Source organism: Globicephala melas, chromosome 19 (assembly GCF_963455315.2).
Source record: "Globicephala melas chromosome 19, mGloMel1.2, whole genome shotgun sequence".
Lineage (NCBI taxonomy): Eukaryota > Metazoa > Chordata > Mammalia > Artiodactyla > Delphinidae > Globicephala > Globicephala melas.
This window is the reverse complement of record NC_083332.1, coordinates 13,267,103-13,295,014: the sequence shown is the minus strand read 5'-3', so window position 1 is coordinate 13,295,014 and position 27,912 is coordinate 13,267,103. Positions and strand designations below refer to the sequence as shown.

The 27,912-nt window shown below is 54.2% G+C and overlaps 2 protein-coding genes and 1 long non-coding RNA gene across 5 annotated transcripts; all 3 read right to left on the bottom strand.

The window, feature by feature from the left end:
* Positions 1 to 537: 537 nt before the first annotated feature.
* RINL (Ras and Rab interactor like) lies at positions 538 to 7,931 on the bottom strand. Its single transcript, XM_030874324.3, has 12 exons — positions 7,898 to 7,931; positions 6,734 to 6,825; positions 6,375 to 6,534; positions 4,989 to 5,091; positions 3,958 to 4,030; positions 3,810 to 3,874; positions 3,404 to 3,553; positions 2,920 to 3,318; positions 2,201 to 2,518; positions 1,809 to 1,940; positions 1,494 to 1,657; positions 538 to 1,411 (listed from the first exon to the last, which is right to left on the bottom strand). The coding sequence occupies exons 2-12, from the start codon at positions 6,784 to 6,786 to the stop codon at positions 1,349 to 1,351; spliced, it is 1,680 nt and encodes a 559-aa protein (XP_030730184.1). The 5' UTR covers positions 6,787 to 6,825; positions 7,898 to 7,931; the 3' UTR covers positions 538 to 1,348.
* Positions 7,932 to 8,288: 357 nt separating this feature from the next.
* Positions 8,289 to 27,719, bottom strand: SIRT2 (sirtuin 2). Of its 3 annotated transcripts, none has more exons than XM_060288699.2 (16): positions 27,613 to 27,719; positions 26,733 to 26,779; positions 23,533 to 23,581; positions 23,160 to 23,273; positions 19,636 to 19,677; positions 19,369 to 19,475; positions 19,184 to 19,240; positions 18,446 to 18,514; positions 13,048 to 13,177; positions 11,188 to 11,331; positions 10,808 to 10,863; positions 10,578 to 10,654; positions 10,440 to 10,491; positions 9,345 to 9,415; positions 9,131 to 9,197; positions 8,289 to 9,010 (listed from the first exon to the last, which is right to left on the bottom strand). In XM_060288699.2, the coding sequence occupies exons 1-16, from the start codon at positions 27,626 to 27,628 to the stop codon at positions 8,855 to 8,857; spliced, it is 1,254 nt and encodes a 417-aa protein (XP_060144682.1). In that variant the 5' UTR covers positions 27,629 to 27,719; the 3' UTR covers positions 8,289 to 8,854. The 3 variants fall into 3 exon arrangements, with proteins under 3 accessions (XP_060144682.1, XP_060144683.1, XP_030730186.1); XM_030874326.3 differs by having other exon boundaries at positions 8,293 to 9,010; positions 11,188 to 11,247; positions 27,613 to 27,718; XM_060288700.2 differs by lacking the exon at positions 26,733 to 26,779 and having other exon boundaries at positions 8,290 to 9,010; positions 27,613 to 27,698.
* On the bottom strand, positions 13,186 to 18,438 carry LOC132593910 (uncharacterized). The gene is made up of 3 exons (XR_009559967.1): positions 17,401 to 18,438; positions 17,066 to 17,306; positions 13,186 to 15,614 (listed from the first exon to the last, which is right to left on the bottom strand). It is a non-coding gene; the product is annotated as an uncharacterized lncRNA (long non-coding RNA).
* Positions 27,720 to 27,912: the final 193 nt, after the last annotated feature.

Sequence of the window (27,912 nt, the reverse complement as noted above, 5' to 3'; positions counted from 1 at the left end):
GGTAGGGGAGTGTTTCCTATGGCTGCTGTAACAAATTACCACAAACTTAGTGGCTTAAAAAAACACCCATTTATTACCTGTTGCAGTTCTAAAGGTCAGATGTCCAAAATGTGTCTTAGGGTCTAAAATCAAAGGCTGAACTTGAGTGGACCTAGAGATTATCATATTAAGTGAAGTAAGTCAGACAGAGAAAGACAAATGTCATGTGGTATCACTTATATGTGGAATCCCTTCCCCCCAAAAAGATACAAATGAACTTATTTACAAAACAGAAAGAGACTCACAGACATAGAAAACAAACTAATGGTTACCAAAAGGGATAGCAGAGGTAGGGAGGGAGGGAGAGATAAATTAGGAGTTTGGGATTAATATATATACACTACTATACATAAAATAGGTAAACAACAAGGACCTACTGTATAGCACAGGGAACTATACTCAATATTTTGTAATAACCTATAATGGAAAGGAATCTGAAAAAGAATATATATATACATAACTGAATCACTTTGCTGTACACTTGAAACTAACACAACATTGTAAATTAACTATACTTTAATTAAAAAAAAACAAAATCGAAAGCTGAGTTCCTTTTGGAGGTTCCAGGGGGAAATCCATTCCTTGTCTTTTTCAGCTTCTAGAGGATGCCTACATTGTTTGGCTCCTGGACACATCACTCCGACCTCTGCTTGCATCATCACATCTCTTCCTCTGAATCTGACCCCACTGCCTCCCTCTAATAAGGACCCTGGGGATTACATCGGGCCCACCTGAATCCAGGGTAATCCTCCCATCACAAGACCCTTAATTTTTTTTTTTTTTGGCCGCACCCCACGGTATGCGGAACTTCCCCCACCAGGGATCGAACCCCCAGCTCCCACAGTGGAAGCGCGGAGTCTTAACCCCTGGACCACCAGAGAAGTCCAAGATCCTTAATTTAATCACATCTGTAAAGTCCCTTTTACCACTTAAGGTAACATATTCACAGAGTATGGAGATTAGGGGGTGAACATCTTGGGGGGGCATTATTCTGTTTACCACAGAAAGGGCAAGCCAGAGAAGCTGTGGTTTTAGACAGGGGTGTCTGGAAGAGAGCCTCACTGAGAAGGTGACATCTGCCTAAAGATCTGAAGGAAGGGAGGGAAGGAGCAGTGTGGATATCCGGGAATGGCATTCCAGGAAGCAGGGACAGCCAATGCAAAGGCTCAGAGGTCTTCCCTCAGACCCGTTTCCTTTTCCTGGGAGCCCCTCCTTCTTGCTGCCTCTAGTCTAAACTACAGGGGTCAGAAGTTGGTGCTGCCCTAGGTGCCTCCCGAATCTTGCTTGCGGAGCAGAAGGGTCTGAGACTCTAATCATCACTGGCCTCTTGCACAATCTCTATTGCCCATGGTTCCTCAAAGGGCAACTTGGCCTGTGGGGAGAGGCAGGAGCCTGGGTCAGAAAGGCAACAGATCCAGCCCTCCCCTCCACCCGCAGTCCAGAGGGGCGATCACCTGGGCTTCGGTGGGGCTCTGTCTATGCAGCGTCCGCCTGCGGTGCCACTGGCGCAGGGAGGCCCGGGCCTCAGAGCTGAGCCCCTGGGGCGCGCGGCCCGTGTCGGGCTGGTAGTGGGCAATGTGGTACAGGGCCCCAAACCACGTGGTCAGGTAGTACCCGGCTAGGGGCAAGAAGGGGAGGTCAGTGCAGCCCCCTCAGGTTCCCTGGCCGCCTGCAGGCTCCCTGCAGGTTGACCGCCTTCCCTCCCGCTGCAGGCGGGCGGCCTAGGGCGCCCCCTCTTGGGTCCCGGCGTTCTGGGGCTGGGGCGTCACCCTCTCCCCGTAGCTCGTCCGGATCCAAGAGCTCCATGAGAAACTCCACGTCAAGCTGAGTCTCCCCAATGTCCGGACTCCAGATTAGTTCCTCTGTTAGCGCTGGCAGGAAGGCGTCGGCCCCCAGGGGCTCTAGGGGAGCCGGAGGACAGGCTCTGGGGTGGACGGGGCGTGCAGGCACCTTCCATCCGATCCCCAGAACCGCAAGTGCTGGCTGCCCTTCCACTTTGCCGGGCATGCAAACGCCCGTTACTAGATTCCCGCGGCCCGCGTAGACGCCTCCTGCTAGAGCATGCCATCTTCCCCTCCACGTGTGCACGGGAGCCTTCTACCTGGCTCCTGTAACCCTCAAGCCACTCCACATTCAGGTAGACTCAAGACTCCTCCTTTACCTTGGTTTTCGTCCCGAGCCAGGCCCTCGTAGACGTCACTGCACACCGCCAGCAGGAGCGACACCTTGCGGCGTGGGGCGCAGGCTGAGTGGAGGCGCGCCAGGCGCGCGTGGATGCGGCTTCGCAGGGCGGGGACGGGGCCCCGCCTCTCATGCCCCGCCCCCTGAGCTCCCGGAGGCCCCGCCTCCGCCCGCAGGGCTATCTGTCGCCGCCGCAGTTGCCGCAGAGCTGGGGCGCGGAGCGTGCGGAGTCGAGTCCACAGGGCCGGCTTCAGAGGCGCCAGCACCGCCCGGCACAGGGCCGCCTCCACCGCGGGGCCTGCAGGGGTTGAGATGGGTGAAGGAAGGGTCGTCAGGCTGACCTATGCCTACCCTCTCTCTCCAGCGACCCATCCTCGCCAACCGCAACACCTTCCTAGCCTGTGGCCACCCACTTGTGTAGACTTAGGTGTGAGCACGTGTGGAAGGAGCCTGGGTGTGAACGAGCGCGTGGGAGAGAGAGTATGGCTGTCACACGTGTGTGAGATGGAGCAGTGGTGAACAGAATAGGTATTATTACATGTAGGAAAGGGCGTGTGAGTAGAAAAGGAAACAGGTATGCACACAGATGGAGAGAAGGAAGTTGGGTGTGAACACCTATGTAGGGCCAAGAGATGGCAAACGTGAACCTGTGCGGGTTGGGAGAGTGGCCCTAAGTTCCCTCTCAGCCCTCCTCATTACCTAGATCCTCGTCCTTCTGGGGGGCCCCGGGAGCCCTGCTCTCAAAGACAGCCCTGACATCGGGGTCCTTTGCTAAGTGATCTTGGAGGTCAGCAAGGAGGTGCCGCATATCCTGAAGCAGCTCTGTGGCCGGGTCCCCAGGCCTGTGGGGACCTTCAGCCTCTGAGGTGAGGCGCACCCGAAAGCCCCGGAACTGCCTGGCCACGTAGCTGCTCCGGGCCCTGGCTAGAGCCCGGATGTGACGCGTGAGCGCATCCTCAGCTCCCTCTTCTTCATCTTTGTAGTCATCCTCCTTCTTCTCTTCCACCAGGCTGGCCAGAGCTGGCCTAGGATGGTGTACTTCTGGGCTGAGTGGGCCTTCCACCCAGGAGACCTGGTGAGGGGCTGGGGTCCTGGGGGCTGATGGGGAGAGAGGGTTGAGTTCCACAAAACAGTGGCGGCAGCTCCTTCATCCCTCAGGGGCCCGGGGCCCTGCTCATCTAACCTGGACCATGTCTCTCAGCAGTCTCTGGAGTTGTCTCTGGGGGCGTCTGCTCCATCTCCCACCCTCTGTGGGTCTCCAGGTAGAGCTTGTTCACCACAAAGAACACCCTCCCTGAGGTGTTGAGTTGGATGCTGCCAATCTGCAGAGGATCTGGGGGCCAGCAGAAGTGAGGTGTCCCAGATGTCCAAGGGGCCAGCCTTAGTGTCCAGCTTCGTTACTGGAAGAACTGAGGCTTGGTCCCTGGCACCTCCTCATTCGGGCCCAGGAGTCGAGCACCCCCCCCACCTTTCTCAAACCCCAGCCTTGTCGTCCCTCGAACCCTGTAGTTTGGTCCCTCAAGTACCATCCTCCTGGACTAAGGAGGTGGAAAGGTGGCCTCTTCCTCCATTAGAGAATCATGCCTCACCTGTGTTTTGGTCTCCAGGCCCTAGAGTGGGAGGGGGCAAGAGCAGTGTTCTGGGCAAAACATCCCTGAGAAAAAATGAGGAGTCACAGTATGGGTGAGGTGTCATAGGGAAGGATCCCCCTTAGCCCTTTTGAAAGGTGACCTGTACCTGCTGGCTGATAGGAAGGCCAGGAGATGGGGCAGGTCTGACATGCAGAGGTTAGAGGACTCCAGAGACACACCTGCGGGGAGAGGGCAAGGAGGAACAAGTTAGAAAACTTGAGGGGTAGCAGCCTTCTTTTCCCTGGGACTCTCTCTTCCCCAGTCCTGCAGGTCCCCCAAGAACCTTCAGAACAAGGAAATTTCTACCCTTGCAGTCCCTATCTTTTCCTGTGACTTTAGGCTTGCATTCCACTTATGCCACCAAATAGGATTCATTCATTAGATAAATATTTATTGAGCACCTATTCATTTTCAGGCACTAGGGATACAGTTGTCAAAAGGCAGATACATTCTCTGTCTTCCTGTAGTTTACCTTTTAGTGGAGGGAGACAAAAATGAATGAGTAAACAAATAAAGATAAGTGTATAATGTATTGAGTGCTATGAATGAAATGGAGTGATTGAAAGTGACCAGGGCTCTCATTAGCTGTGGTGGCCAAGGAAGATTACATTTCTACAGAGGCCTAAACGATGGAGACTAAACTAACCATTCAAGGAAGGGCATTCATGCAGGAAAAACAAATACAAAGGCCCTGAAGTTGGGACACATTTAGCATGCTCAAGAAACAGAGAAAACAGTGTGTCTAGAGTAGAGAGAATGAAGGGCTGCAGATGGAGAGGTGGGCAGGAGCTAATCATTCATCACCTTATAGGCCATGATGGGCTGTAAGGAGTTTAATGTTTATCTAAAGATGTTGCATGTCCTTTGCAGGGTTTAGGGCAGGAATGTATAACATCTGATTGATGTTTGAAAATATCACTCTGGCTGCCGTGTTCAGAATGGAAGAAAAGGGTGGGAGCAGGAAGACCAGAGAGGAGGCTACTGAAATTGTCTGGGCAAGAGGTGATGGTGGCTAGGATTAGGGTGATGGAGGTAGAGAGCACTGGGGAGATTCAGGAGATATTTTAGAATTAAAACTGACCAATCTTGGTGATAAATTTGCTGTGGACTGCAAACTTGGGGGTATAGGCTCCTCACCTCCAGGAAGCTTCAGGATCTGGTAGGTGTTGATTTCCCCTGGTGAAGGTCCTGTCCTCAACACAAGGACCTGTCTGGGATCATGTCCTATGACCAGGAAACTCTGGGGGAATGGAGGCAAAGTTCAGCTTGAAGAGGATTTGTGCCTGCCTAGCATCCATTGCCCTTATTTTGGGTTCCACACCTCAAATTTCCTTTAGAAAACTCTCTACTCCGCTCTCTACTCTAGGTCCTGTGGGTGACTAACTCTCCATCAAGCCCTAGGGGTGGGTCCATGACCTGACCTAGCCAATAGGATTGACAGTGTTCTCTGACCACTGTGATTGGTTCAGAGATGGGCACGTGCACCAAGCTCAGCCAATGGAAATCTTCCACAGGATTTTTGCTGGAGCTCTTTGGAAAGAGGCCTCTTTTTACACTGAGGTTGCTAAGCTGGCGAGATGTGGCCCTGAGCTGGGGCCAGCCATCTCTCTAACTACAAAGAGAAAGCCTCCCTGAGGAGGAAACTGTGGTATACCTGTTAGTTTCTTTATCCAGATCTATTCCCTATTCCTTGCAGAACTCCAGCTTTATTCAGGGCATTAATAGGCCCAGCCATAGAAGATGGATAATGATTGATGTAGGCAGTGGTTCTCACCTCTGTATAACTCCCAGGTGAGCTTTTAAAAATGTTGCTACCTGGGCCTTATCCGTATATTCTGAATCAATTGTGAAGGCTTTTGTTTTTCCTAGTAAAAGAAAACAATGCAACTGGTGCCTCCTTTCTGCCTTCCTCCTGCCTGGAGTGCACACATGTGCTTGGGTCTGGGGCAGCCACTGGACGACCATGAGGGAAGTCCAGGAGAATTGCAGAGAAGATGGGCTTGATGTCACCCGAGGAGCAGAACTGGAGCCTGCAGCTACCTTTCTGGTTATGTTAGAAAGATAAATGCCTATTTATCTAAGCTATTATAGAACAAGTGTTTACTTGCATCCCCAAATATGTAGAATTCCCTGCAGTTTAAAGCAAAGCCAAGGGAATTCCCTGGCGGTCCAGTGGTTAGGATTCTGCGCTTTCACTGCTGAGGGCCCAGGTTCAACGCCTGGCCAGGGAACTAAGACCCTACAAGCCTTGTGGCAAAACAAAAACAAACAAAAAAAAAGGGAAAAACAGAAAAACAAAGCCAAGAAGTGGAATGAAGAGAAATGTATACATTGTCTGATGTTCAGGATCCAGACATTCCTGAAATTACTTTTACTTCTGGGCTTTTCAGTCATTTGAATCAATAAGTAGCCTTTCAGTTTGCCTGGTCTGTGTTGTGGTTGTCACTAGCAACCAGCAGGGTCCGAACTGATTCAGAGTGTCATGGGGAGGGTCAGAGAGGGTCCCCGGCTGTGAGCACTTACCCCTGGTGGCCACAGCTCCAGAAGGGCTTTTGCATCCTGGGCATCCAGCTCTGGGATCTGCCACACCCCCCATGTCCTCTGAAGGCGAAGGAGTGGCTCTGGGGTCCCAAGGACTCTTAAGGGGGTCTCACCTGCTCCATTCGCCTGTGATGGGATTAGTCTGGGACACGCAGGGACCAGGAGACCAGGGGACAGAGGAAGGCAGTTGGACACTGAGATGGGCTCAAAGGTACAGGAAGGGGAAGCCCAGGGGCAAAGGGTCAGAGATGGGGTTCTGGGTCCTGTGGCGGGTGGGAACTGGATGGAAGGGGCTTCTGAATCCAGGGGCAGGAGCTGGAGACAGCCCCAGCAGCCCTCACCTCTCCCCATCGGTGGGGCCTGCTGAGGCCTTGTCCTCTGGCTGTACCATCATCCTCAGGTTGCAGAAGGCCAGTGAGCCATGGTCTGGCCTCTGGCAGGGAGGAAGATAAGTCTATTTACAACCCGCGTGGCAGAGACCTTGACCAATCAGAATGGACTTGAGACCCGTTGCTGTGCCAGGTATTAATTCTTTATTTGCTGGATGGTGGGGCGATCTGGGGATCCCAGGAGTCTTGAGTCTTGACGTAGTGGGGGAGGAAGATGACTCAAACTGATAGCTATTTACCAAGCGGTAGGGTAATATTTCAGATTATAACATCCGGTGCAGCCTTATGAATGTGGACCAGCTAACTAACAACCTTGTCAAAATACAGTGCCCGGAAAAGGGCTCTGCCCACAGCAGGCACTCTGTAACGGTGACAAATGTTATACCACATTTCCTCTCCCTCCCTTCCCAGACCACAGAGGAGCCCTCAGATATTTTCTCCCAACGTTTTATTATGAGAGATTTAAAACATTCAGAAAAGCTGAAATAATTTTACAGGGAACATCCACATACCCGCTACCTAGATTTTACTATTATTCTTTTTGCTTTATCACACATCTGTCCCTCTATCCATCGGACCCCAACCCTTCTAACCAGGTAGAGAGTCCTACAGCGGGTTATCAGTTAAGGTGGGCATTCTAAAATATTTTCCCTGCAGCAGTCCCAGGAGTAGGAGTCCTAGGTCCATCCATGCATCCATCCATCCATCCGTGCACCCATACATCCAACAAATATTTATTGAGTACAGGCCCAGAGTAGGGTAAAAGGGTGCCTGAGGAAGAGGGTGATGGGCAGAATAGGCCCCTGCTCCCAGGGGCTTCCATTCTTCTTGGGGTGGGTACAGGGGATGGAAAATAAACAGCTAAACAAATCAATCAGCCCACTGACCAGGGTATTAGGAAGTGGGGGACAGAGAGCAGGTGCCCTGGCCAGGGGAGAGCAGTCAGGAGGGGTGGGGGGAGGGAGACAGATGCTTGCCTGGGTCCCATGAGAAGGGGAGAAGGAGATGGGTGGTGCTGGGCAGGATGGGACGGCGGCAGCTGCCTGATACCTCAGGGAGGCAGTGGGTCAGTGGGGGGGTGATGATGCCAGCTGCTCAGTCCCTGGGGACCCCTACCTGTTCTCCGAGGGGAGGCCTGGAGTAGCAGGAAGTGAAAGTGTTCCTCGCAGAGAGAGGAAGCTGAGTGGGCAGGGGGAAGAGGCGGGGCTGGGGGTATTTGAAATCGACCCTCCTCCCTCTTTCCGGAGGCTCAGGCCTTAGGTGACCGGGCTCTGGAGGAAGGGACCCTGGCAGTCTGGGAGTCCAGGGGTAAGAACCATGAGGCTCCCACGGCCCCAGGAGTCCCCTCTCGGCACCCTTCGGCACCCTGCACCCTTTCTCATGAGAGCCTGTGGATGTTCTTGTTTCCTTAGGGGCCCAAGGTCTAGTCCCTTCCTCCGGCAGCTTCCCTGTGGGCCCGCAGGAAAGAACAGCGAGGCCAGACAGCTGATGGTTAGTTGTTTTTTGTTTTTAATTTGTCTCTAATAAGCGACACCATCTGCCCACCCCAGTCTGGGAAGCGGGTCCCGAGTTGGGGGGCCTGGCACCCACTTTGGGAGTTGTAGGCAGAGACTTGGGAGGCCTTGAGGCTTGGATCCCCCCACTGGGTGTGAGTTACGTCTGGAGGGCGCACCTCCCCACCCAGGGTAGGTTAGACTTCGTCGACTTGGCCTCAAGCCCCTGGGAACAGTAGAGAGCATGGGGGCCCTGGGGCTCTCGTCCTGGGACAGTTAGCAGTTTGGAGGTACCCCTGGCCCCCTGAGCAGTTAGAGATTAGGGGAGGCTGATCCTTGGCCCTAAGGGTGATTAGGGGCTGCGGGCTGTTAGAGACCGGCTGCCCAAGCCTCAGCCCCTAAGACTGTTAGAGATTCGCCGGGGTCAGGGGTGCTGGGACCCCAGTTTGGGGAGGGAGTAGTTAGTAGATTGAGGAAATGTTCTGAGCTCCCCAGAAAAGAGCTGTAAGTTAGAGGGGGCCAGGCCTGGTTGGGGCTCAGCTGTCCCAAAGCTGGGCGTCCTGCCTGGGAGATGCGGCTGTCACTGGGGTTTCTCTCCCTCCGTGGTCCTGGCCTCCTCCTTGGCAGGAGGTGGAGACTTCCTGGAGGAAGCTGAAGTGGTGGGGTTGGGAGCCCCTGACCCCGACTGGGCATCTATGCTGGCATGCTCCTTCCGGACAAGGTCCTCCAGTTCCTTCTGCAGGGGACAAAGTTCACAGAGGTCAGAGGTCATCATGCATCATAAGGTCAGAGGACCTGTGGGACGGGGGTCCAGGGACTGGGCTCAGGGTGGGCGGGGGTGGCCCAGGCTCCTCACCTTCCATCCGAGGAGGTCGGCAAGGGCCAGGCAGCCCTGGTCGCAGTCACCCAGCCAGGCCACGTCCCTGTGGGCAGGCGAGAGTCAAAGCTCCCAGGCTTGTCCCAGGGCCCTGCCGGCTCTGCCCTGCCCTGTGCCTCCGTGCCCTCCCTCCCACCTTGGCCCTGTCCCTTGAAGGCTCCGCTGCCCCCGCACTGCCGCGGGAGGGCCTCACCTGTAGGCCTTCTTGGAGTCGAAGTCCATGCCTCCTCCGAGGCCCATCATCATCCCGAGGAAAGGGTCCATCTGTGGGGAAGGGGGTGGAGTCGGGGGGAGCTAAGAGCACAGACCCTGGAGCCAGGTGGCTTGGGTTGGAATCCCAGCTCTGTGACTTTGCTCAAGTGGCCTGGTCTCTCTGAACGTCAGTTTCTTTCTCTGTAGAGTGGGGGTGATCATCAAACCCACTCCTAGGGTTGTACTGTCAGCGGGTTAATACAGAGGAAATGCTTAGCACGGTATCTGGCACACCGTACGTTTTTTGCCTGTTGGAGAAACATCTGTCCCCAGGAGGGAGCCCCTGCCTGGGAGTGAAGCTACCTCAGGAAAAGAGAGATGAGAGAGGGAGCAGGTAACTCCTGACAGAACTGCTGCAGGCCCAGGGGCCAGCTAGCCCTGACCCTTCAGTCACGGGAAGCACAACATTCTCGTTTTGGCTTAAGTCGCTTTGAGCTGGGGTTCTGTCACTCGTTCAAAAGGGTGAATGAGGGACTTCCCTGGTGGAGCAGAGGTTAAGAATCTGCCTGCCAATGCAGGGGACATGGGTTCGAGCCCTGGTCCGGGAAGATCCCACATGCCATGGAGCAACTAAGCCCGTGTGCCACAACTACTGAGCCTGTGCTCTAGAGCCAGCGAGCCACAACTACTGAGCCCGTGTGCCACAACTACTGAAGCCCGCGCGCTCTAGAGCCCGTGCTCCGCAACAAGAGAAGCCACTGCAATGAGAAGCCCGTGCACCGCAACAAAGAGTAGCCCCCGCTCGCCACAACTAAAGAAAGCCCATGCGCAGCAACAAAGACCCAACACAGGCAAAAATAAATAATAAATAAATTAAAAAAAAAAAAGGGGTGAATGACACAGAGGCCTGTGGAATCTTGGAGTCAGGGCAGCCTGGAACCTGAACACTGTGGATTCCAGAATCCTTAGGTCTGAGCTGAGGGGCCCAAAGTATTGGGATTCTCCAGAGACCTGTCCCCTGGTTCCTGAGGAGGCCGGGGGGAGGCAATGTGGGGCCCCTGTGTGGGGGTGGCAGGGTGTGACTAAAAGGACTCACCTGGCCAGTCTTCTCCTTGTTGATGAGCAGGCGCGGGGTGGAGAGGGGCGCCCTGGTGGAGGGCGAGCTGAGTGGTGAGGGCCTGTCCCGGCTCCCCCAGTCCCCAGCAGCCCCCCATAGCCCCGAACCCCAACCTACTTGCTGATAAGGGATGCGAAGGGCTGCACCTGCAGGGAGGTGCCCATGATGATGAGGAGGTCCACCTTCAGGAAGTCCTGTGAAGGGGGAGCGGCCAGTGAGGCTGGGCTGCGGTCCCCGGCCCCCGCTGCAAGCCCACCCGCAGCTACCTGGGGAAGCCACCTTCCCCAGGGCAGGACCCAGGCTGCCCCTGCGTGGACCGAGATGGGGGGCACGGCGGGTATACTTACTGACTGCAGGCAGGAGAAGAAACGCGCTGGGAGGTTCTCGCCAAAGAACACGATATCTGAGGTGGAGATAGATGGACAGACAGACACAGGGAGAGATAGAGACAGTGAAAAAGCAGGGGGGCAGAGACAGGGAGGGAGAGAGAGGACAGGCAGGAGCAGAAGGTGGACCGCAGGGCTGGGACGGGAGTGTGGAGCGCTGGGGACAGACTAGGGGCTATGGTACCCACTCTCCCTGGGGCAGACTCTGGGCACTGGTCAGGGAGAGAGGGTGACGGGGGTGGATGGACGGATAGGGCGCGTGGCCTTCTTGGGAAGGGGTTAGTGGCTGAGGGGCTCCCAGCCTGAGTCTACCTTGGTTGGTCCCCGGCCCCAAGGCTCACCAGGCTTCACCACACTCCGACATTTCTCACACTTGGGAGTCACCTCGGAGAAGATCTTCTCTGAGCGTGGGGAACGGGGTGGGAGAAGAGGAGGTAAGAGGCTTTGGGCTGGGGCCGCAGCCTGCCCACCCCATCCTTCCTTCACTGTCAACACAAACACACCTCAGTCACCGGGCGGGCCTCCTGGGGTGTCTGCCCTGCTCAGGAGGGACCTCCCTTCTTAGACAGCTGTCCCTCCCCCGCCCCCAACATTCCTGGGGTGGCTCCCAGCACCAGCCTATAGCTATTAAATGAACAAACAAATGAGCAGACACTCGCCCCTAAAAGGGGCAGCTGGGTTCCACCAACCCCCGACGTGGGGGATCTGGACTTGGGAGTGAAGCTCGTCCAGTGGGTCTTTGAGGGCAGCCCTACTTCACCGTGGGTCAGAGAGGCCTGGTAGGTGCCAGGCCTAGCGGCAGAGAGGGAAGAATTATGCAGATGATGCTGGGACAGGGACAAAACCTTAGGTGCAGCTGCTTCCCACTCTTGGGCTCTGTGACAGACACACCCCTGCCCCCACGCACACCCCATGCTTATGACAATCGTCCTCATTGCCTATTGATTAAGGAAGCTTGAAAGCATTCTGTCACTTGCAACCCACAGAATCCTGGCTTGTTCATTCAACTATTCACTCATTCCTTCAACAGATATTTACAGAGCACTGCTTTAAGGTCTGTCATTTACTTGAGAATATTTTTGCATTGACAGTACATGACATTTTGCGAGTGATGCTTGTGCTACTGCTGTAAGAGAGACATAATGGGGTAATGTTAATTGTCCATCACCCCCAGCTGCGTGCACTTGGGCTATTCAGGAATCCTCACCCCAGGGGCGGGCAGCTGGCATGTGGTCAGAAGGGCCACACTCCAGGGGCCCTACTATCAGCGTTGCAGCTGTCCTTATCACACAGGGACACCAGAGGCTTTGTGAAATCAGCATAAAGAACGTCAGAAATGGGTTTCCATGGATGAAGTAAGTGGCTTCTTAATTAGCACAATGGATGTCAGAAATCAGCTCTCACTGGCATTCAGGAAATGTGGACTGGCTGGATTTTTTTGTTCCTCCTTCTCTTTTTGGACACTCTGCCCAGGCAAGAACAGGGATGAGGACTTTAGCAAGCCCTGGAGTTTGCATCCTTAAGGACAGCCCCCAGGCTTCATTCCTAACCAGGGCTGTGCCCAGCTTCACACGCCACGGCCTCTGCTCGCCTGAATCCAGCTAATCGGCCGGTTGAATCCTGTGCCTCTGGGGCAGTGCTGTCCGGTATGCTGGTTAGAGCCACATGTGACTTTTAAATTTTAATTAATACAAATTAAAGAAAGTTAAGAATTCAGTTCCTCGGTCACATTAGCCACATTTTAAGAGCTCAACAGCCCCATGTAGCAAGTGGCTGCCGTGTTGGACATTCCCCTCACCCCAGAATGTTCTCTCAGATACTTCTGCTCTTCTTGGAGTGTAGCTGCGCTTGCCTGGATGAGCCCCTCATGTGAGACGGGGTCAGAGCGCCCAAAGGACAAAGAGCTAGGTTTCATGACCTCACAGAACAGGTTGTAGGACCACGTGGGGGCCTGTCTGCTAACGCACGTCTCTGTGTCTGGAGTCTGCATCCATCATAACCTGGCTGTGAGGTGGTGTTGGGAGAAATGAACCCCCACTGCCAACTCCAATCTTTGGGGGCTGCCATTATCTGCTAAAAAGAGCTGCAGAGCTGTGCAGGACAGAGCTGGCGTCCGCGCGTGGAGACCCTGTCCCTGGCGCTGGGGAGCAGACAGGGGACGGGAGGCCTGCCCTCGGGGATAATAGCCTCCAGCCCCTCACCTTTCATCCAGCTTAGCGCGTACTCCTGCCGGCAGACGGGGCTGATGCAGTGAGACGTGTAGAAGGTGCCGTGGGCCTCCACCAGGTCCTCGGCCTCCAGCCCCGCCACTCGCTCCAGGGTGTCTATGTTCTGGAGGGAGAGATGGAGGAGAGAGGGTCAGGAGCGAACCACACCCCCCAAGGGGCAGAAGGCATAGCCAGGAGTTGCGGCTGAGGAAAGCAAGTGGGACAGGGAAGAAGGAAGGGAGGGAGAAGCAAGGGGCAGGGTGTGTCTAAAACTCTTCTGTTCATCCTGATGGTGCCTCTGAAAAGGTAAGTCATGGACACTTAAAGGCAGGGGCCCAAACTCAAATCTCTATGAGCCCAGACCCACTGCCACAAACCAGCCCTGGCAAATTTGGGCCACTTTGCTTCCGTTTTGCTGCAAATGTGTTTTGTTAGAACCAGACACTCTAGTGGCACCTGCCAGAAATTTGGTGAAATAAACGTACAACGCTCCAGTGTCTCCACTGTAAACGCAGTCCTCTCAGATATGGCATCCTTGTGCAGTACCCAACCTGCACAGCTGTCTGTGGCAGCCCTGGCCAGGCATTAACATAAATCAATGAATCAGGAGGGTTTTCTGGGTTTTCATCACACTGTTTTCCTACTTAACCTTACTATGATCTGCTGCATTGATAGTATATTAACTTGTAGTCTTTTCAGACAGAGATACTTTCCTTATTCAACAGGCAAGAATATTCTTCTCTTTCACATAGACACTTGCGCTTTCTCCAGCCCCTCCGGAGCAGCTTTTGTTTGCCCACGAGGAATGCTGCTGAGGCAGGTGCTGCTGGAGGACACTGGCAGACGTTACAGAGATGGCCGGGCATATGCAGCCCACAGCTGACCCGACGAGGTTTCCCGGAGGCTCCGTGAACAACTGAGAGGGTTCCCTTGCAAGGGCAGGCAGCCCCAACTGCCCTCTCTGCTCCCAGCCAGCCATCAGTTTATCCCCAACACATGCAGACAAGAGTCACTGTTCCCAGACTCTCTGTGGCTTTCCCTCTCCCCCCTTTACTAGAAATGCTAGTTTTGCCTTTGTTTCTTGACTTAGTCTACCAACTCCCGGACACGTAAGTAAGCAGTGTGCATGCATATAACTAAATGGCACGTCAAAGGTCTACCTACATGCCTCCATGTTACCCTTTGATGTCATTTTTTTTTTTTTTTTTTTTTTGCCACGCTGTGCGGCTTGCGGGACCTTAGTTCCCTGGCCAGGGATCGAACCCACGCTCTCAGCAGTGAAAGCACAGAGTCCTAACCACTGGACCACCAGGGAATTCCCTTGATGCCACTTTTGATGGAGAAACCACAAACAAACAAAAATGAATGCGGTCAACCCGTATGTACTGGTAAGAAGGGATCTCTCCAAGATGTTAGAAGGCCCAAAGCACAAAGGCAGTGTGTACAGGATGTGAAAAAATCAATATATGAATTTGTGTATTTGCTTGCCTAAGTATGGAATATCTTCAAAGGAGACCCAAGAAGTAGGCAGCAGCCGTGGCCCCCGGGAGGGAAGCTGGGGCTAGGGAATATGGCCCAAGAGGTTCGCTATAAAGGCCAAGCAGCAATGAATGCATGGCAACACACAGCAACTGACGTCTGGCCTCAGCATCAGGCAGGAAAGAGGTCATGGTGAGGAGGCGGGCCCTGGGCAAGGTGGGCAGCGGCCACTCAGCTCCAGCCAACCACTCTCCCCCACAGAAAGCCACCCAGGGTACAGCCAGCTCTTCCCGATTTTCAAGAGGAGCCTGATGTCTGGGTTTTCATCTGCAATCTCTTGAATTTTAAACCTTGGCTCACTTCTGGTTTCAAGACATCACGTCTCTGACATGCTTTTAAAAAGCATGAAGCTGGGACTTCCCTGGTGGCACAGTGGTTAAGAATCCGCCTGCCAATGCAGGGGACACGGGTTCAAGCCCTAGTCTGGGAAGATCCCATATGCCACAGAGCAACTAAGCCCATGTGCCACAACTACTGGGCCTGCGCGCTAGAGCCTGCGAGCCACAACTACTGAGCCCGCGTGCCACAATTACTGAAGCCCGTGCGCCTAGAGCCCGTGCTCCGCAACAAGAAAAGACACCACAATGAGAAGCCTGCGCACCGCAACGAAGAGTAGCCCCCGCTCGCCCCAACTAGAGAAAGCCCACCTGCAGCAACGAAGACCAACGCAGCCAAAAATAAAATAAATAAATAATTTTTTTTAAAAAAAGCATGAAACTGCTATGTGGGTGCAGATATGGAAGGATCCTCCAGACAGGGCTTAAATGAAAGAAAGCCAAGTACAAACCCTATGTATGATGTAAATGCCATAGATATAGATTTAAAAGAGCGATAAGCTGGTTTGCTGAGGAGATCACAGTGACTTGAACGAAGGCGACAACTGTTCTCATGTTTGAATGGATACTTGTGTCTTGAGATAAAAATAGCATCGCGCGTGGCTTCGAAAGTGCTGCATCGTCACAATTCAGAAAGACGTGAAGACAATGTGTTCCAGAAAACTGGGTCAGTGACTCAAAAAGTGGCTGAGGTTAAAGAAGAGGGTGATGAGTTTAAAAAAAAAAAAAAAAGGTTTCGTGAAACGTGAGACTGGAAAAATTTTTTCCACCTTTGTCTATGTTACGTAATGCGCCATTTTGAATATGTATGCGTGCTTAAATCCACACATGAAGAATTGCAACTGGGGGGAAATGCCACCACATTTCACGCTGACCTCACAACGCATTGGTGTTGGCTTTCGTCTAAAAATAGCCTACAGCTGGTGTGCTTTCGTGGTTGGGGCAGGGGGTTCTGCCTCAGACAGAGCTGGGAAGCAAGCCCTCTGAGCAGCCCCCATGAGCCACCTGGTCCTGGGCCTGGGCTTCTCGTGCTGGGACCCCTGTGATCTCATCCTGTCTGGAGGGTTTAAACGTCGTCTATCTGCTGCTCTCCAGCTCGAGTCCAGACTCCTGTGTCCAGCTGTCTGCCCATGTCCCCAGGTGGTTGTCTAATGGGCATCTCAACCCCGACATGCCTTCAGCCAAGCTCCTCCTCTGCCCCCCACGCCTGCACGTCCCACCATCTCAATAAAAGGCAGCAGGTGCTCAGGCTGAGAGGGAGCCAGTCATCCCTGACTCCTTTCCTTCTCTCACGAATCGTTTCACATTCAACCCATTGGCAAGTCTTGCCAGCTCCACCTTCAAAACGAGTTCATAAGCCGCCCACCTCTCCCCTTCGGCGGCCCCCTCCCCGGCCCAGCCTCCATCCTCTCCTGCTTGGAACATCATTGCAGCCTCCTCCCTGGTCTTGGTACCCGCCCCCCACTGCTCCCACAGTCTGCCCCCCTCACGCAGCCAGAGGGACCCTGTGAACACCTGGGTCAGGTCACATCCCTGCCCTGCTCAGAGCCCTCCTGTGATTCCATCTCACTCAGGGGAAACGACAAAGCCCTCCCTGTGGCCCCCAAGCCCCCACACGGTCCACCCCTGTCACCTCCCTGACCTCGTCTCCTCCATCTTCTCCTACTACTGTCCTCCCTGCTCACTCAGATCCAGCTTCTTCTTCTTCTTCTTTTCTCTTTTTAAAAATATTTATTTATTTGGCTGTGCCGGGTCTTAGCTGTGGCATGTGGGATCTAGTCCCCTGACCAGGGATCGAACCTGGGCCCCCTGCATTGGGAGCGTGGAGTCTTAACCACTGGACCGCCAGGGAAGTCCAGATCCAGCTTCTTGAACACGCCAAATGCAGCCTCCCCTCAGGACCTCTGGACTGGCTGTTCGCTTTGCCTGGAATGCACTCTCCCCCGACAGATGATCCCATGGCTCCCTCCCTCCCCTCCTACAGGTCTCTGTTTAAATGTCCTGCTTCTCAGTGAGGGCTTCCCTGACATCCTGTTCACTACAGCACCCCCGACCCCGCACACACAGAGCTTGAGTCCCCTTTCCTGCTCAGCTGCGCGCCATAGACCTCTCAGCATCAGCGTAGATACGCAACTCACCCATCTCGTCCGTTGTCTCTCCCCACACTACAGTGTCAGTTCCAGGAGGGCAGGGATGTCTGCTCCCTCCGTTCACTGCCTGCAGGGCCTGGCACTGGGTTGGCACTCAGTAAACATTGGGACAGAAGCTTACAAACAGGTTTGCCAGCAGGGCTATGGTGAGGATTTCATGAAGGCACTTGGCTTCAGGTGAGCTGTTCGTATCAAGTCTGAGTCACGTCTCATGGAAAAAACTGACTCTCTGGGAAGAAAGGTCAGGTTTATTCTGAGCTGGGGCTCCTGCTGGAAGGAGGAGGCCATCCCCTCCCCCGCCAGCCCTGGGTGGGAGCACCTACCCCACTTGTGAATTCCGGACCTGCAAAGATTTCATCCTCCCCCTGGTGGCAACTTCTGAGGCTGCAGGCTCCCGATTGCCAGGCGCAGGAAGAAAATAATAGAACACCTATTTCTATCCATGTGTTCTCTCTCTATTTTATAATTTTGGGTTCTGAGGTATGAATTAGAGCAGGCATGGTATCAGGGCTATAGTACATCATGTAATTTGAATACGTATTTATGAAACAAAGGTAGAGGTGCAAACATGTTTCACTATTGGGGTGCGAGACCCTAAAAGGCTCACCACTCGGAAGCCAACGATGTGAGCTGTCCTTCCCTGTGGACACCCCGGCGAGGCCCTCAGCCAAGCACCTGACATGTATGAGCCACGGCCCCACGGTACGCACAAGGCCTTTGTGCAAATTACAAAAGGGTGTCCCAGGACTTCCCTGGTGGTGCCGTGGTTAAGACTCCACGCTCCCAATGCAGGGGGCCGGGGTTCAATCCCTGGTTGGGGAACTAGATCCCACATGCATGCCACAACTAAGGAGGCCGCCTGCTGCAACTAAGGAGCTGGTGTGCCGTAACTAATAAGCCAGCGAACCGCAACTAAGGAGCCCGCCTGCCACAACTAAGACCCAGCACAGCCAAATAAATAAATATATATTTAAAAGGTGCCCCACAAAAAAAAAAAAAAAAAAATAGTGCTCTTTCCTTAAGAGTTTACAGCTACCAGCCGGAAAATTGTCAGGTGTAGTGATCATATTAGATCAACCCAGTTTGGAGTCATCTGCTGGAAAGCCCTATCAAATATGAAATTTATGGTGCCAATAGTGTCTGCTCAGAGAAGTACTCCTGGGATGGCCCTGAGGGAGGTCACTGCCACACCACCACAGGCCTGAGAGGGCAAAGCTGTTCTGGCCTCTGTTTTATAGAAAGGGAAACTGAGGCTGAGAGAGGGGACGTGAGTCACTGCAGGTCACGTGACAGAGAAGCCGTGGCCTGAGCTCTCGGGGCCCCTCCAGCCCGCGCTCTTCCTCCCAGCACGCCCGCGGTCCCGCCTACCTGCGTGTAGCAGCGCAGGAGCAGCCCTTTCTCCTTCAGCAGGCGGATGAAGTAGTGGCAGACGGTGGGCTGGAGGGGAGCAATCATGACAGTGCCGATGAAGACGGAAGACACTGACCGCGCACCGCCGTGCGCCGGGAACCGTTCCAGGCGCCACGCCTGTTTTCCCTCACGGAATCGTCACACTGACCTCGCGAGGCGCGCACCTTTGTTATCCCCATTTCACAGGTGAGGGAACTGAGGCACAGAGAGGGTGACTGTCTTGCCAGAGTCACCCAGGTTGTGGAGCTGGGGTTTGCACAGAGAGGACTGGCTCTGGGGTCTGGGCTCTTGCACGTATCGTTAACTCATTTAAGCCTCACGACAACTCTTCTCGTGGACTATTAACAGCTTCATTTTACATAAGGGAAAACAGAGGCTCAAGGACACAAGAGCAGGAAATGAGGGACCAGGACTTGGACCCAGGCCGTCTGGGCCCGGAGCCCATGTGTGTATATATATATATTTTTTTTTTTTTGACAGTGCCACACGGCTTGCAGGATCTCATTTCCCCAACCAGGGACTGAACCCGGGCCACAGCAGTGAAGGCCCGGAATCCTAACCACTAGGCCAGGGAACTTCCCCAGAGCCCACGTGTTTAATGGCTATCATATTTGTCTGAAGGGCCCTGGAGGGGGCTTTCCCATGCCTGCTGGCCCCCAACCTTTCCTGTCACCGCCTCCGCAAAAGAGAGCTCACCTTGAACTGCCCAGGATAGAGTTCCTTGGCGAGGGCAAAGAAGGGCTCTGGGTGTTTCTGTGGGAGAGAGAGCCGGAGGGCAGGTGGGCACCCAGATGGCCCTGGTGAGATGAGAGCTGGAGAGAGGCGGCCACACCTCCACCCCCCACCCCCATTACAGACATTCCTCCCTGCAGGACACGTACCTTGAAGTAGCCAATCTCAAAGATGGCCTCCGGGTAGGGAAGATGGTATTTCTCCAGGTTGGCGTAGAGGCCCGTGTTTGGGGAGCGGAAGTCAGGGATGCCCGCCGCTGGGGGAGGAGTGGCAGCGGGCATTCAATCGATGAGGGACCTTGGCCCCTTCTCTACCACACTGACCCTCCCAGGCAAGGGCCCCCACACAGCTCCTCCCCAGCTCTTCGAAGGGGCACCCCCAACCAGGGAGTTCTCTTGGGGGAGGGGGGCACTTACAAGTGGAGATTCCAGCTCCCACCAAACAGATAACCCTGCGACCTGGAGGAGAAGAGTTTATGCAGCGTGGGTTTTTTGTTTCTGTTTTTTTTTCAGTTTACGTTTGTTGACTGTTGTAACATTTTGTTTTGAACATCAAACACTGCTCCAAAATGTGACCATTTATCTTAAGACAGGTGTCTTTGCCATAAACTAAGTACTGAGCTGGTGTTCACCAGTTGTCTTTGCCATAAACTAAGTACTGAGCTGGTGTTCACCAGTTGTCTTTGCCATAAACTAAGTACTGAGCTGGTGTTCACAATGAACTTCTGACAGCTTAAAAAATTATTAGTGGCTCTTCTGTCTAATAATCAAATATATCATCACAGACTGAATGTAATGATTACATTAAAAGACCAAAGTTTCCCCTTCCCTTTCTTACCCTTAAATAATACCACCCACCACAGTCCCTGAAGCCGTTTACTCTGTGCCTGGCCCTGGGGCAAGCATTTCAGATCCCTGAATGGCTCTCCCAACCATTTCAAGGAGGGAGGTGTTAACATCCCACTTTATAGATGAGGAAACTGAGGCTCAGATAGGGGAAGGGGTCACACAGGTGACTGATGGAAGAGCCAGCATGGGGTCAAAGAATCCACTGTTTGAAATTACACCAATGGGGACTTCCCTGGTGGCGCAGTGGTTAAGAATCCACCTGCAATGCAGGGCACACGGGTTCGAGCCCTGGTCTGGGAAGATCCCACATGTCACAGAGCAACTAAGCCTGTGCACCACAACTACTGAGCCTGCGCTCTAGAGCCCGCGAGCCACAACTACTGAAGCCCGCGCACCTAGAGCCTGTGCTCCGCAACAAGCCACCACAACGTTCTCATGCGCACCGCAACAAACTGCAAGTAGAGAAAGCCCACGCGTAGCAACGAAGACCCCACGTAGCCAAAATAAATAAATAAATTTATATTAAAAGAAATGAAATTATAGCAATGTAGTAAGATTCAAGAAAAGGCAACTTGGAGAGAAATTTCTCCTCGCTAGATCTAGACAAAAATGCATGAGATCTTAGTGAGAGGGGTGGGGTGGGGGGTTCGCCCGGAAGAGCTGCAGGTTACCGTGAAAAAAATCTCTGGCCACCCCTCATCTTTTGGACATAATCTTGGATGGTCATCTATTTCTAGCATATGATACACATTCCTTCATCCTATTCCTTCCCTCCATAATCAAATGCACATCAGCCGCCGGAAGTCTGGTAATTTTCAGGTGAAGACCAAAGACTGGCCACTCTCAGCCCATGCCCAGTGAGCAGCAGAGTGGATAAGGGCTTCCAATCCTAGTTCTTCTGCACACCAGCGGGGGCGTCTTAGTTCAGATCACCACTCTGGGCTTTAGCTTCCTGCTCTGTAAAATGGGTATAATCACAGTACTGACCTTGCAGGGCTGTTGAGAGAATGAATTCATCCCTGTGAAGCTTAGATCAGTGCCCAGCACTGATGATTCTACAAGTCACTCGTGCTCAACTTCTTTAGCCCCACGATTCGTACACCTATAAGCGCTTTGCTCCCCCATCGTCACCAGCTTTCAGAGAAGAAGATGGGGAGGCGTGGTAGGGGTGGCATCACTTCACAAGCATGTGGGGCTGTGCAGAAATAGCCCAGCTGCCTCTTCGGTGGCTGGCTGGCTGGCAGCCCTGCCACGCAGCACCCTTGGCATCTGCCCCTCAGCTGATGGACAGACACGGGTGTGAGGCGCCTGTGAACCGGGCGCCTCTGGGGTGTTCTGTGCAAAGGAGGACAGCAAGGGTGACAAAGGCTGAGGCCTGCTACAGCCACAGCCCTTGGCTTTGTCTCGGAATGCCATTGGACTCGGCCCAGTGGACCCACCAGGGGCCATGTGGAAGGGAGCGTGCGCCCTGGATTCAGGCGGCCTGGCATCGAGCCCTGATTCTGCCTCTTGCCAGAAGTGTGACCCTGTACCCAGTCACAGTCTCTCTGCGCCTCAGTTTCCTCCTCTGTCCAGATCACTCCTCACAGGTATCATGTGAAGATCAAAGGAGGGGACACCTGTCAAGTGCTTAGCCCAGTGCCTGGCAAACAGCGAGAGCTCAATTCATTGTTATTATTATTTTTATATTTTTAAGATTTTTTTGGTGTGGACCATTTTTTTTTTGTTTGTTCGTTTTGTGGTACACGGGCCTCTCACTGTTGTGGCCTCTCCCGTTGTGGAGCACAGGCTTCGGACGCACAGGCCCAGCGGCCATGGCTCACGGGCCCAGCCGCTCCGTGGCATGTGGGATCTTCCCGGACCGGGGCACGAACCCACGTCCCCTGCATCGGCAGGCAGACTCTCAACCACTGCGCCACCAGGGAAGCCCCTCTGTCGATCATTTTTAAAGTCTTTATTGAATTTTGATTACAGTATTGCTTCTGTTTTATGTTTTGGTTCTTTGGCCGTGAGGCATGTGGGATCTCAGCTCCCCAACCAGGGATCGAACCCATACATACTCCCTGCGTTGGAAGGCGAAGTCTTAACCAACGGACCGCCATGCAAGTCCTCATTGTTATTATTTACTATTATCCCCTCATAGGCGCCCTCATGAATCAATTATCCTAAAACCCACGTGCAGGAGGACAGAAGGAATGAAAGCTTTGATGCCACTGCCTTCGTTCTCTTGGGGGCCCACCCAAGCCAAGAGATGGCTGCAGACAGCTGTCTGGCCTGCCCTAGGAGAGGGAGGTTCAGGACGGCCGGCCTGGCTGCCCTCGGAGAGACGGCAGCAGCTGGAGGACAGGGAAACTGGAGAAGACGTCCTCAACAAAAGGCTGTCCAGGACCCTCAAAGAGTGGATTGTTCTAGTCGAGGACTGCCGAGGGCTCGGTTTCTCAGCCTCTGGTGACCTCAACTCGTGGCGAGAAATATAAATTACATGGTGACCCCATAAAGAGGCACCTCTACACCACACCCGAAACAAGCCTCCTGTAATAATCGTCACAGGGAACACTTAGGCAGCCCTTGCTCTGTTCCAGGCCCGGTTCCAGGCATTTACATCTATGAATTTATGTAACCCCCTCATAACCCTATAAGGTAATTACTATTATTAGCATCTTCATTCTGTCAAACAGGCCTGGCCAATCAGAGACGCGGTGATTGGTTCAGGGGTAGGAATGTGACCCAACCCGGGCCAATTGGAGCCGATCTCTGCTCTTTTGCCTGAACTACTGGGAGAAAGGTGGCTCCCTCTCTCTTCAGTGGGAGCCACTAGGCTGCTGGAACTTGTATCTGCCACTGCCAGGAGCAACCTTGACCCCAACGCAGAGAAGAGCTGCACCAGAGAGGGTTCAGATTTTTGACAACAGCGTGGAAGCCGCTGAATCCAGCCACGATTAAAGCGGGGTTTTCGTTACAGGATCAACACACTCCCTTTTTGGCATAAGCCGGTTTGAGTTGCGGTTCTTGTGACTTGCAGATGAAAGTTGTGAATTAAGTCACTTGGGGCCAGGAGAGGGGAAGGGGCCCAGTGCAGGCAGAGGACTCACAGCGCTCACTCTGCATGTAGCGGGTCACCCCTTCCAGGGTTAATTCGTCCAGCAGACGCTCCTTCTGGGTGCCCAGGCCCAGTGTCTGGGAGAAGAAATTCCGCAGGAAGTCCACTGGCCAAAAAGAAGAGAGACAGCAGCCGGGTGGGTGTTCAGTCAGGGTGCCCAGAGGCCCCGAGTGCCCCTGCCCAGCCCTGGGGCCCCGCCGCCTTCCCGCAGCTAAGAGCTCAATGCCTGGCCCAGTCAGGGGCCTCCAGGCGCTCGCACTGCATCTGGTATTACATACTTTGAATGTCACCCCTGGCGGAGGTGAGCACCCAGATCCCTGCCCTAAACCGCCCCCCAGAACCGTGCTCTCAAGGAAGATACTCACTCTCTCCTTCTCCGCCAGCCGCTCCTCCCTCAGTGTCTGAATCTGAGTCCTGGAAGGGGTAGGGGTGGGGTGATCAGGCCCCAGAAGTGGGGTGAGGGAGGGAGGGAAGTGGGGGTGACACTGGGTTTGGGGAAAAGGCTCTGGCTGGGAGCTGGGCCCGAGGAAGTGAGGGGTGGAGGGGACAGCGCTGGGGGCCAGTGTGTGGGCTCTGGGACAGGCTGCCTGTGTTGGAAAACCCAGCTCTGCTACTTGCAAGGAGCACAGTCTCCGGTGGGTGACTTGGCTTTTCTGAGTCTCCGAGCTCCTCCTCTTAGAAGTGGAGCTCAGAGGACACTCATCTCAGAGTGCTACTGTGAGATGAAGTGAGTTCACCTCTGGGAGGTGCTCAGAACAGCCCTGGGGCGGGTGTGTGGTGGTGATCGCTCAGAAAGCACTGGCTATGTTCTCATCACCTCCCGGTGTCCACGGCCTCGCCTTACAACCCCTTAGTCCCCTGCCCCGGCCAGCAGTCCTGCAGCCCTCCTCACCTACGTCACTCCTGTGAATACCGCCTCGGTCCTCACCCTGCGGCCGTCAGCCCTCCTGCCTGAAGCCCCCCACTCCACCTTTCCAACGCTTCCATCTCCTTTATCGACTCCTCCCCTCAGCCAGACTTCCAAATTGAGGGTCTGGGACTCTGTCCTGGGCCCTCCCTACTTTCTCTGTTCACCTTCCCTGGTCGGCCTCATCCACGCCACTGGTCTGTCCTCCAGATCCAGGGTTCCCGCAGCCTCCTGGTATGCCTCCTTCTAAGTGATCCCCGGTCCCTCACTCCCACCGTGTCCCAAACTGGCCTCAGCATCTCCCCCAAACCTGCTCCTCCTCCTGGGCCCCATCTCAGTGTGGCTTCCGGCCCCCGGTCTGCCAGACGCCTCCTGCCTCCCTCCCCTGCCCTCCTGCCATAACACGTCCCCTCTCCAGGGCTCCACGTGGCCCAGCCTGTCCTCCCCGCGGTCCTGCCCCGACCTCCTCCCTAGGCTCCCAGCCTCAGTCTTCACCTCTGATCTACTCTGCTGCCCTGTGTGTGATGGCCTGCCTGGGTCGGCCCGCTCCCCTCCACTTCAAAGGCCCTTCTCTGTGGCTTCTCCAGTCTAGTCATCTGATCACGAACATCTATGGAGTCTACCATGATGTCAGCTCCAAGAAGGCTGGGAGTTTTCATCATCACCGCTGGCAGCCCAGCACCAAGAACAGGGTCTGGCACTCGGCGGGAGTTCCAGAACTATCCACCACTGAACAAACGGACGCCGGCTGTGCTGTGTGCTAGCCCAGGCCTGGGCCCTGTCATGGACCTCATGCAATGGTAGGAATGCAATTCTGGGGAATTCCCTGGCAGTCCAGTGGTTAGGACTACGCGATCTTACTGCCAAGGGCCTGCATTCAATCCCTGGTTGGGGAACTAAGATCCCGCAAGCCGAGTGGTGCAGCCAAAAAAAAAAAAAATCTAACCAATTCGCTCTCCTGTTTAAAACCCCTCCAACGACCCCTCTCCATCACTCACAACTCTGGTTCCAAGCCTTTTTGAATAGAAACCTCCCTTCCAAACATAGTGAAAACTTTTCGTTACTTTCGGACTACGTATGCTGCACAAAAACTTCGACCATTAGACAATGTATAACTTGGGGGCACTTGCTTCATGATTCCCTCACCCACAACCCCCGTCCCATTCCCCCACTTCAAGCTAACCACTCTTATTAACAGTACAATGGTAATTACTCCAGGTTTCGTCTCTGCAGGTAAAACTCGTTATTTCCCCAGAAATGGGTCATACCACAGTACGATGCTGTGCTGCAACTTGCATTTTGCGCCAAACAATGTATCATAGACCTACCAGCTACATAGTGTTGCAGTGTAAGGATGCCCCGTAGTTCATTTAACCCATCAACTGATAGCCGTTTGGGCTGTTTCCAGTTTTTCTGTATGAGACAATGCTGCAATTTACATCCTCGAATCTCTCTCTTTGGGACTGAGGATCGCTTTTTCACATTAAACCTTTTTCCCTGACAGTGGTCATGCTTTGGGAGCCAGGCGAGGGAGAAGCCCGGCCTGACAGGAAGCTCTTATCCCCTCGGTGTGGCTCTGCCGTGCCTCTGTGGGGTGCTCTCATCACTGCTTCTGCACTGGCCTACATCTGAACTGCGATCACGCGTCTGTGGGTGGGCTGGCATGATTTCAGGTTGCAGACAGTGAGGCTCTGTGGAAGGATTTCAGGGCCCTGCTGAGAACGTGGGAGCAACAGGGCCTAAGAGGGAGCTGGAGGTGCTGGTGGGGCCTCTGTGAGCCTGCTTCCAGCGAAGTGTCCGGGACGCAATGTGCCGGGTGCCATGGGTGGCAAACCCGTCCCTGCCCTTCTAGCCAAGGAACAGTGGACAAGTTACTGAACAACTCTGTTTCCAATTCCTCATCTATAAAATGGCTACAGTAGACCTTGCCCCCCAACAGGGATGCTGGGAAGATGAAATGAGATGAGGCACATCAAACACTAAGCAGAGTACCCGGCTGGAGTAAGTACTCAATAAATGCTAACCATGAATATAATTAGCTGACCTCCCCAGCCACCTGATTACTGAACACATCACATTCTTTCATGCCCCTCAGTGTTTGCAAAAGCTGTATCCTCTGTCTGGGACACCATTTCTCACCTTGCCTGAGAAAATGCTAAATCACTCTACACTAACTACCATGTGCTGTACCTCAATCTGACTCTAGATCAGCCTGTGGATTCCTCCAGGGAAGGGACTGGCAGGAATCTGTGTGACCCCACAAAGTTTACTCTGGGCTCCCAGAGTGCCCTGAGCTACTTTCATTATCACCCCATAGGGTCATTGTCTAGTCACTTGTCCTGTGAGATCTGTGAGTTCAGGGACCAAAGCTCTTCCATGCCCAGTGCAAATGAGTTTCAGAAGGGATGGGGGCCGCGGTGGGGAGGGCAAGGAGAAAGGAAAGTTTGGAAGGGCAGGCCTGGGGTTGAGGCTGCACACCCTTCTCTGACAGTCCCCAGAATCCACCATTCCCCGGGAGGATGAACCAGGAGGTGGGGTGAGGGACTGGGGCAGTGAGCTGAGGGCCCTGGGGTATCTGTCTCCCCTCTGCCACCTCCCCCCGTGTGGGGTGTTGGAAGTCCATCTCTCTCCTTCCCTCCACCCTTCCCTCCATCTCACCTGAGCCTCCTGCACCTTCCCTGCCTGGGTCTCCACAGGGTCAGAGGCTGGGGGAGGAGGGGGAGCAGATGTGGTTATGGTGAAGGGAGTGGTTAAGGGGGAATGAAGGGTTTCAAAGCAGCGGGGGGCAGAGGGGGTCAAGAAGACCCACCAACCTAGTTATACTGGGGTGGAAGTGTAAAAATGGAGTAGATGGAGGGAGGGAATGGGGAAAAGCAGATCTTATCAGAGTGGGGAGTGCTGGGAGGACAGGTGGTTAGTGAGGGACAAAGAGGCTGGGACGGGAAGGTTTAGGAGAGAGAAAAGAAAGTAAAGCATACAGGGTATGGAGGAAGACTTAGGAGGAGTTAGGAAGGACGCAGTAGTGTGTGAGTGTGTACAGGGAGGGTTAGGTTTACAAGCAGAGGGAAGCGTAGAAAGCAAGTGAGAAGATAAGAAGAGATACTCCGCCTGGAAGAGGTGTTGGGTGGTGGGGGGCAGGGAGGGTGGGATGGTAGGTTTAGGAGAGGAAGGAAGAGATAGGAGGGGACACCAGGGGTCCCCTAGCATCCTACAGTTCCCACTAACAACCAGGTACCCTCAGCAACCTGGACCGCGGCATTCTAAGTCTCTAGCAACGAGGGTCCTTAGCAACTAAGGTGAGAGAAAGACGCGATCATTAGTAACCTGGGGGACGTGGCAAACGGACCCTTAAAACCTCGCGACCCAGAAACCCACCAAGCTAGCAATATGGATCATTTTGCAACGGCCCCTGAATTCCATTCCCCCCCGTGCAGCCCCCATCTCCTGCCCCACCACGCCCGCCCTCGGGCCCCGGGGCCTGCAGCCCTCAGCCAGGCCCCGGCACGGCCCGACCCTCCCACCAGGGCCCCCGACTCACGATCCGGCTCAGCCATGGGCGCGGGGCGGGGGCCCTCGGTACTGTCACCGACTGCTCTGCCCCGTGACGGCACCGGAAACAGGAGGGGTCCGAGACAGGGCAAAGAACTACAACTCCCAGGAGCCATCGCGGCCGCCAACAACTCCCGGAGCTAGCCCCTCTGCGGTAAGGAAGACACGAGAGGGCTGGACTACGCATCCCAGAGTGCCCCGCTCCCGCAGCCATGTTGGTAAAGGGCGCGCGGAAAGAGTGGGAAAGGGTAGAGAGTCGCAGTCCATCTGAATACTCTGATTGGTCACG

Bases quoted from the DNA above. Each gene is read 5' to 3' on its own strand.
- RINL (XM_030874324.3), bottom strand. From the start codon at position 6,786: ATGATGGTACAGCCAGAGGACAAGGCCTCAGCAGGCCCCACCGATGGG. The intron at 2,519-2,919 runs GTAATGAGGAGG...CAACCCCTGCAG, and splicing joins CCAGAAGGACGAGGATCTAG to GCCCCGCGGTGGAGGCGGCC. The intron at 1,658-1,808 runs GTGACGCCCCAG...TCTTGCCCCTAG, and splicing joins GGACGAGCTACGGGGAGAGG to CCGGGTACTACCTGACCACG.
- SIRT2 (XM_060288699.2), bottom strand. The intron at 19,476-19,635 runs GTAAGTGCCCCC...CTCCTCCCCCAG, and splicing joins GGGAGCTGGAATCTCCACTT to CGGCGGGCATCCCTGACTTC. The intron at 10,492-10,577 runs GTAGGTTGGGGT...GCCCTCCACCAG, and splicing joins TTCGCATCCCTTATCAGCAA to GGCGCCCCTCTCCACCCCGC.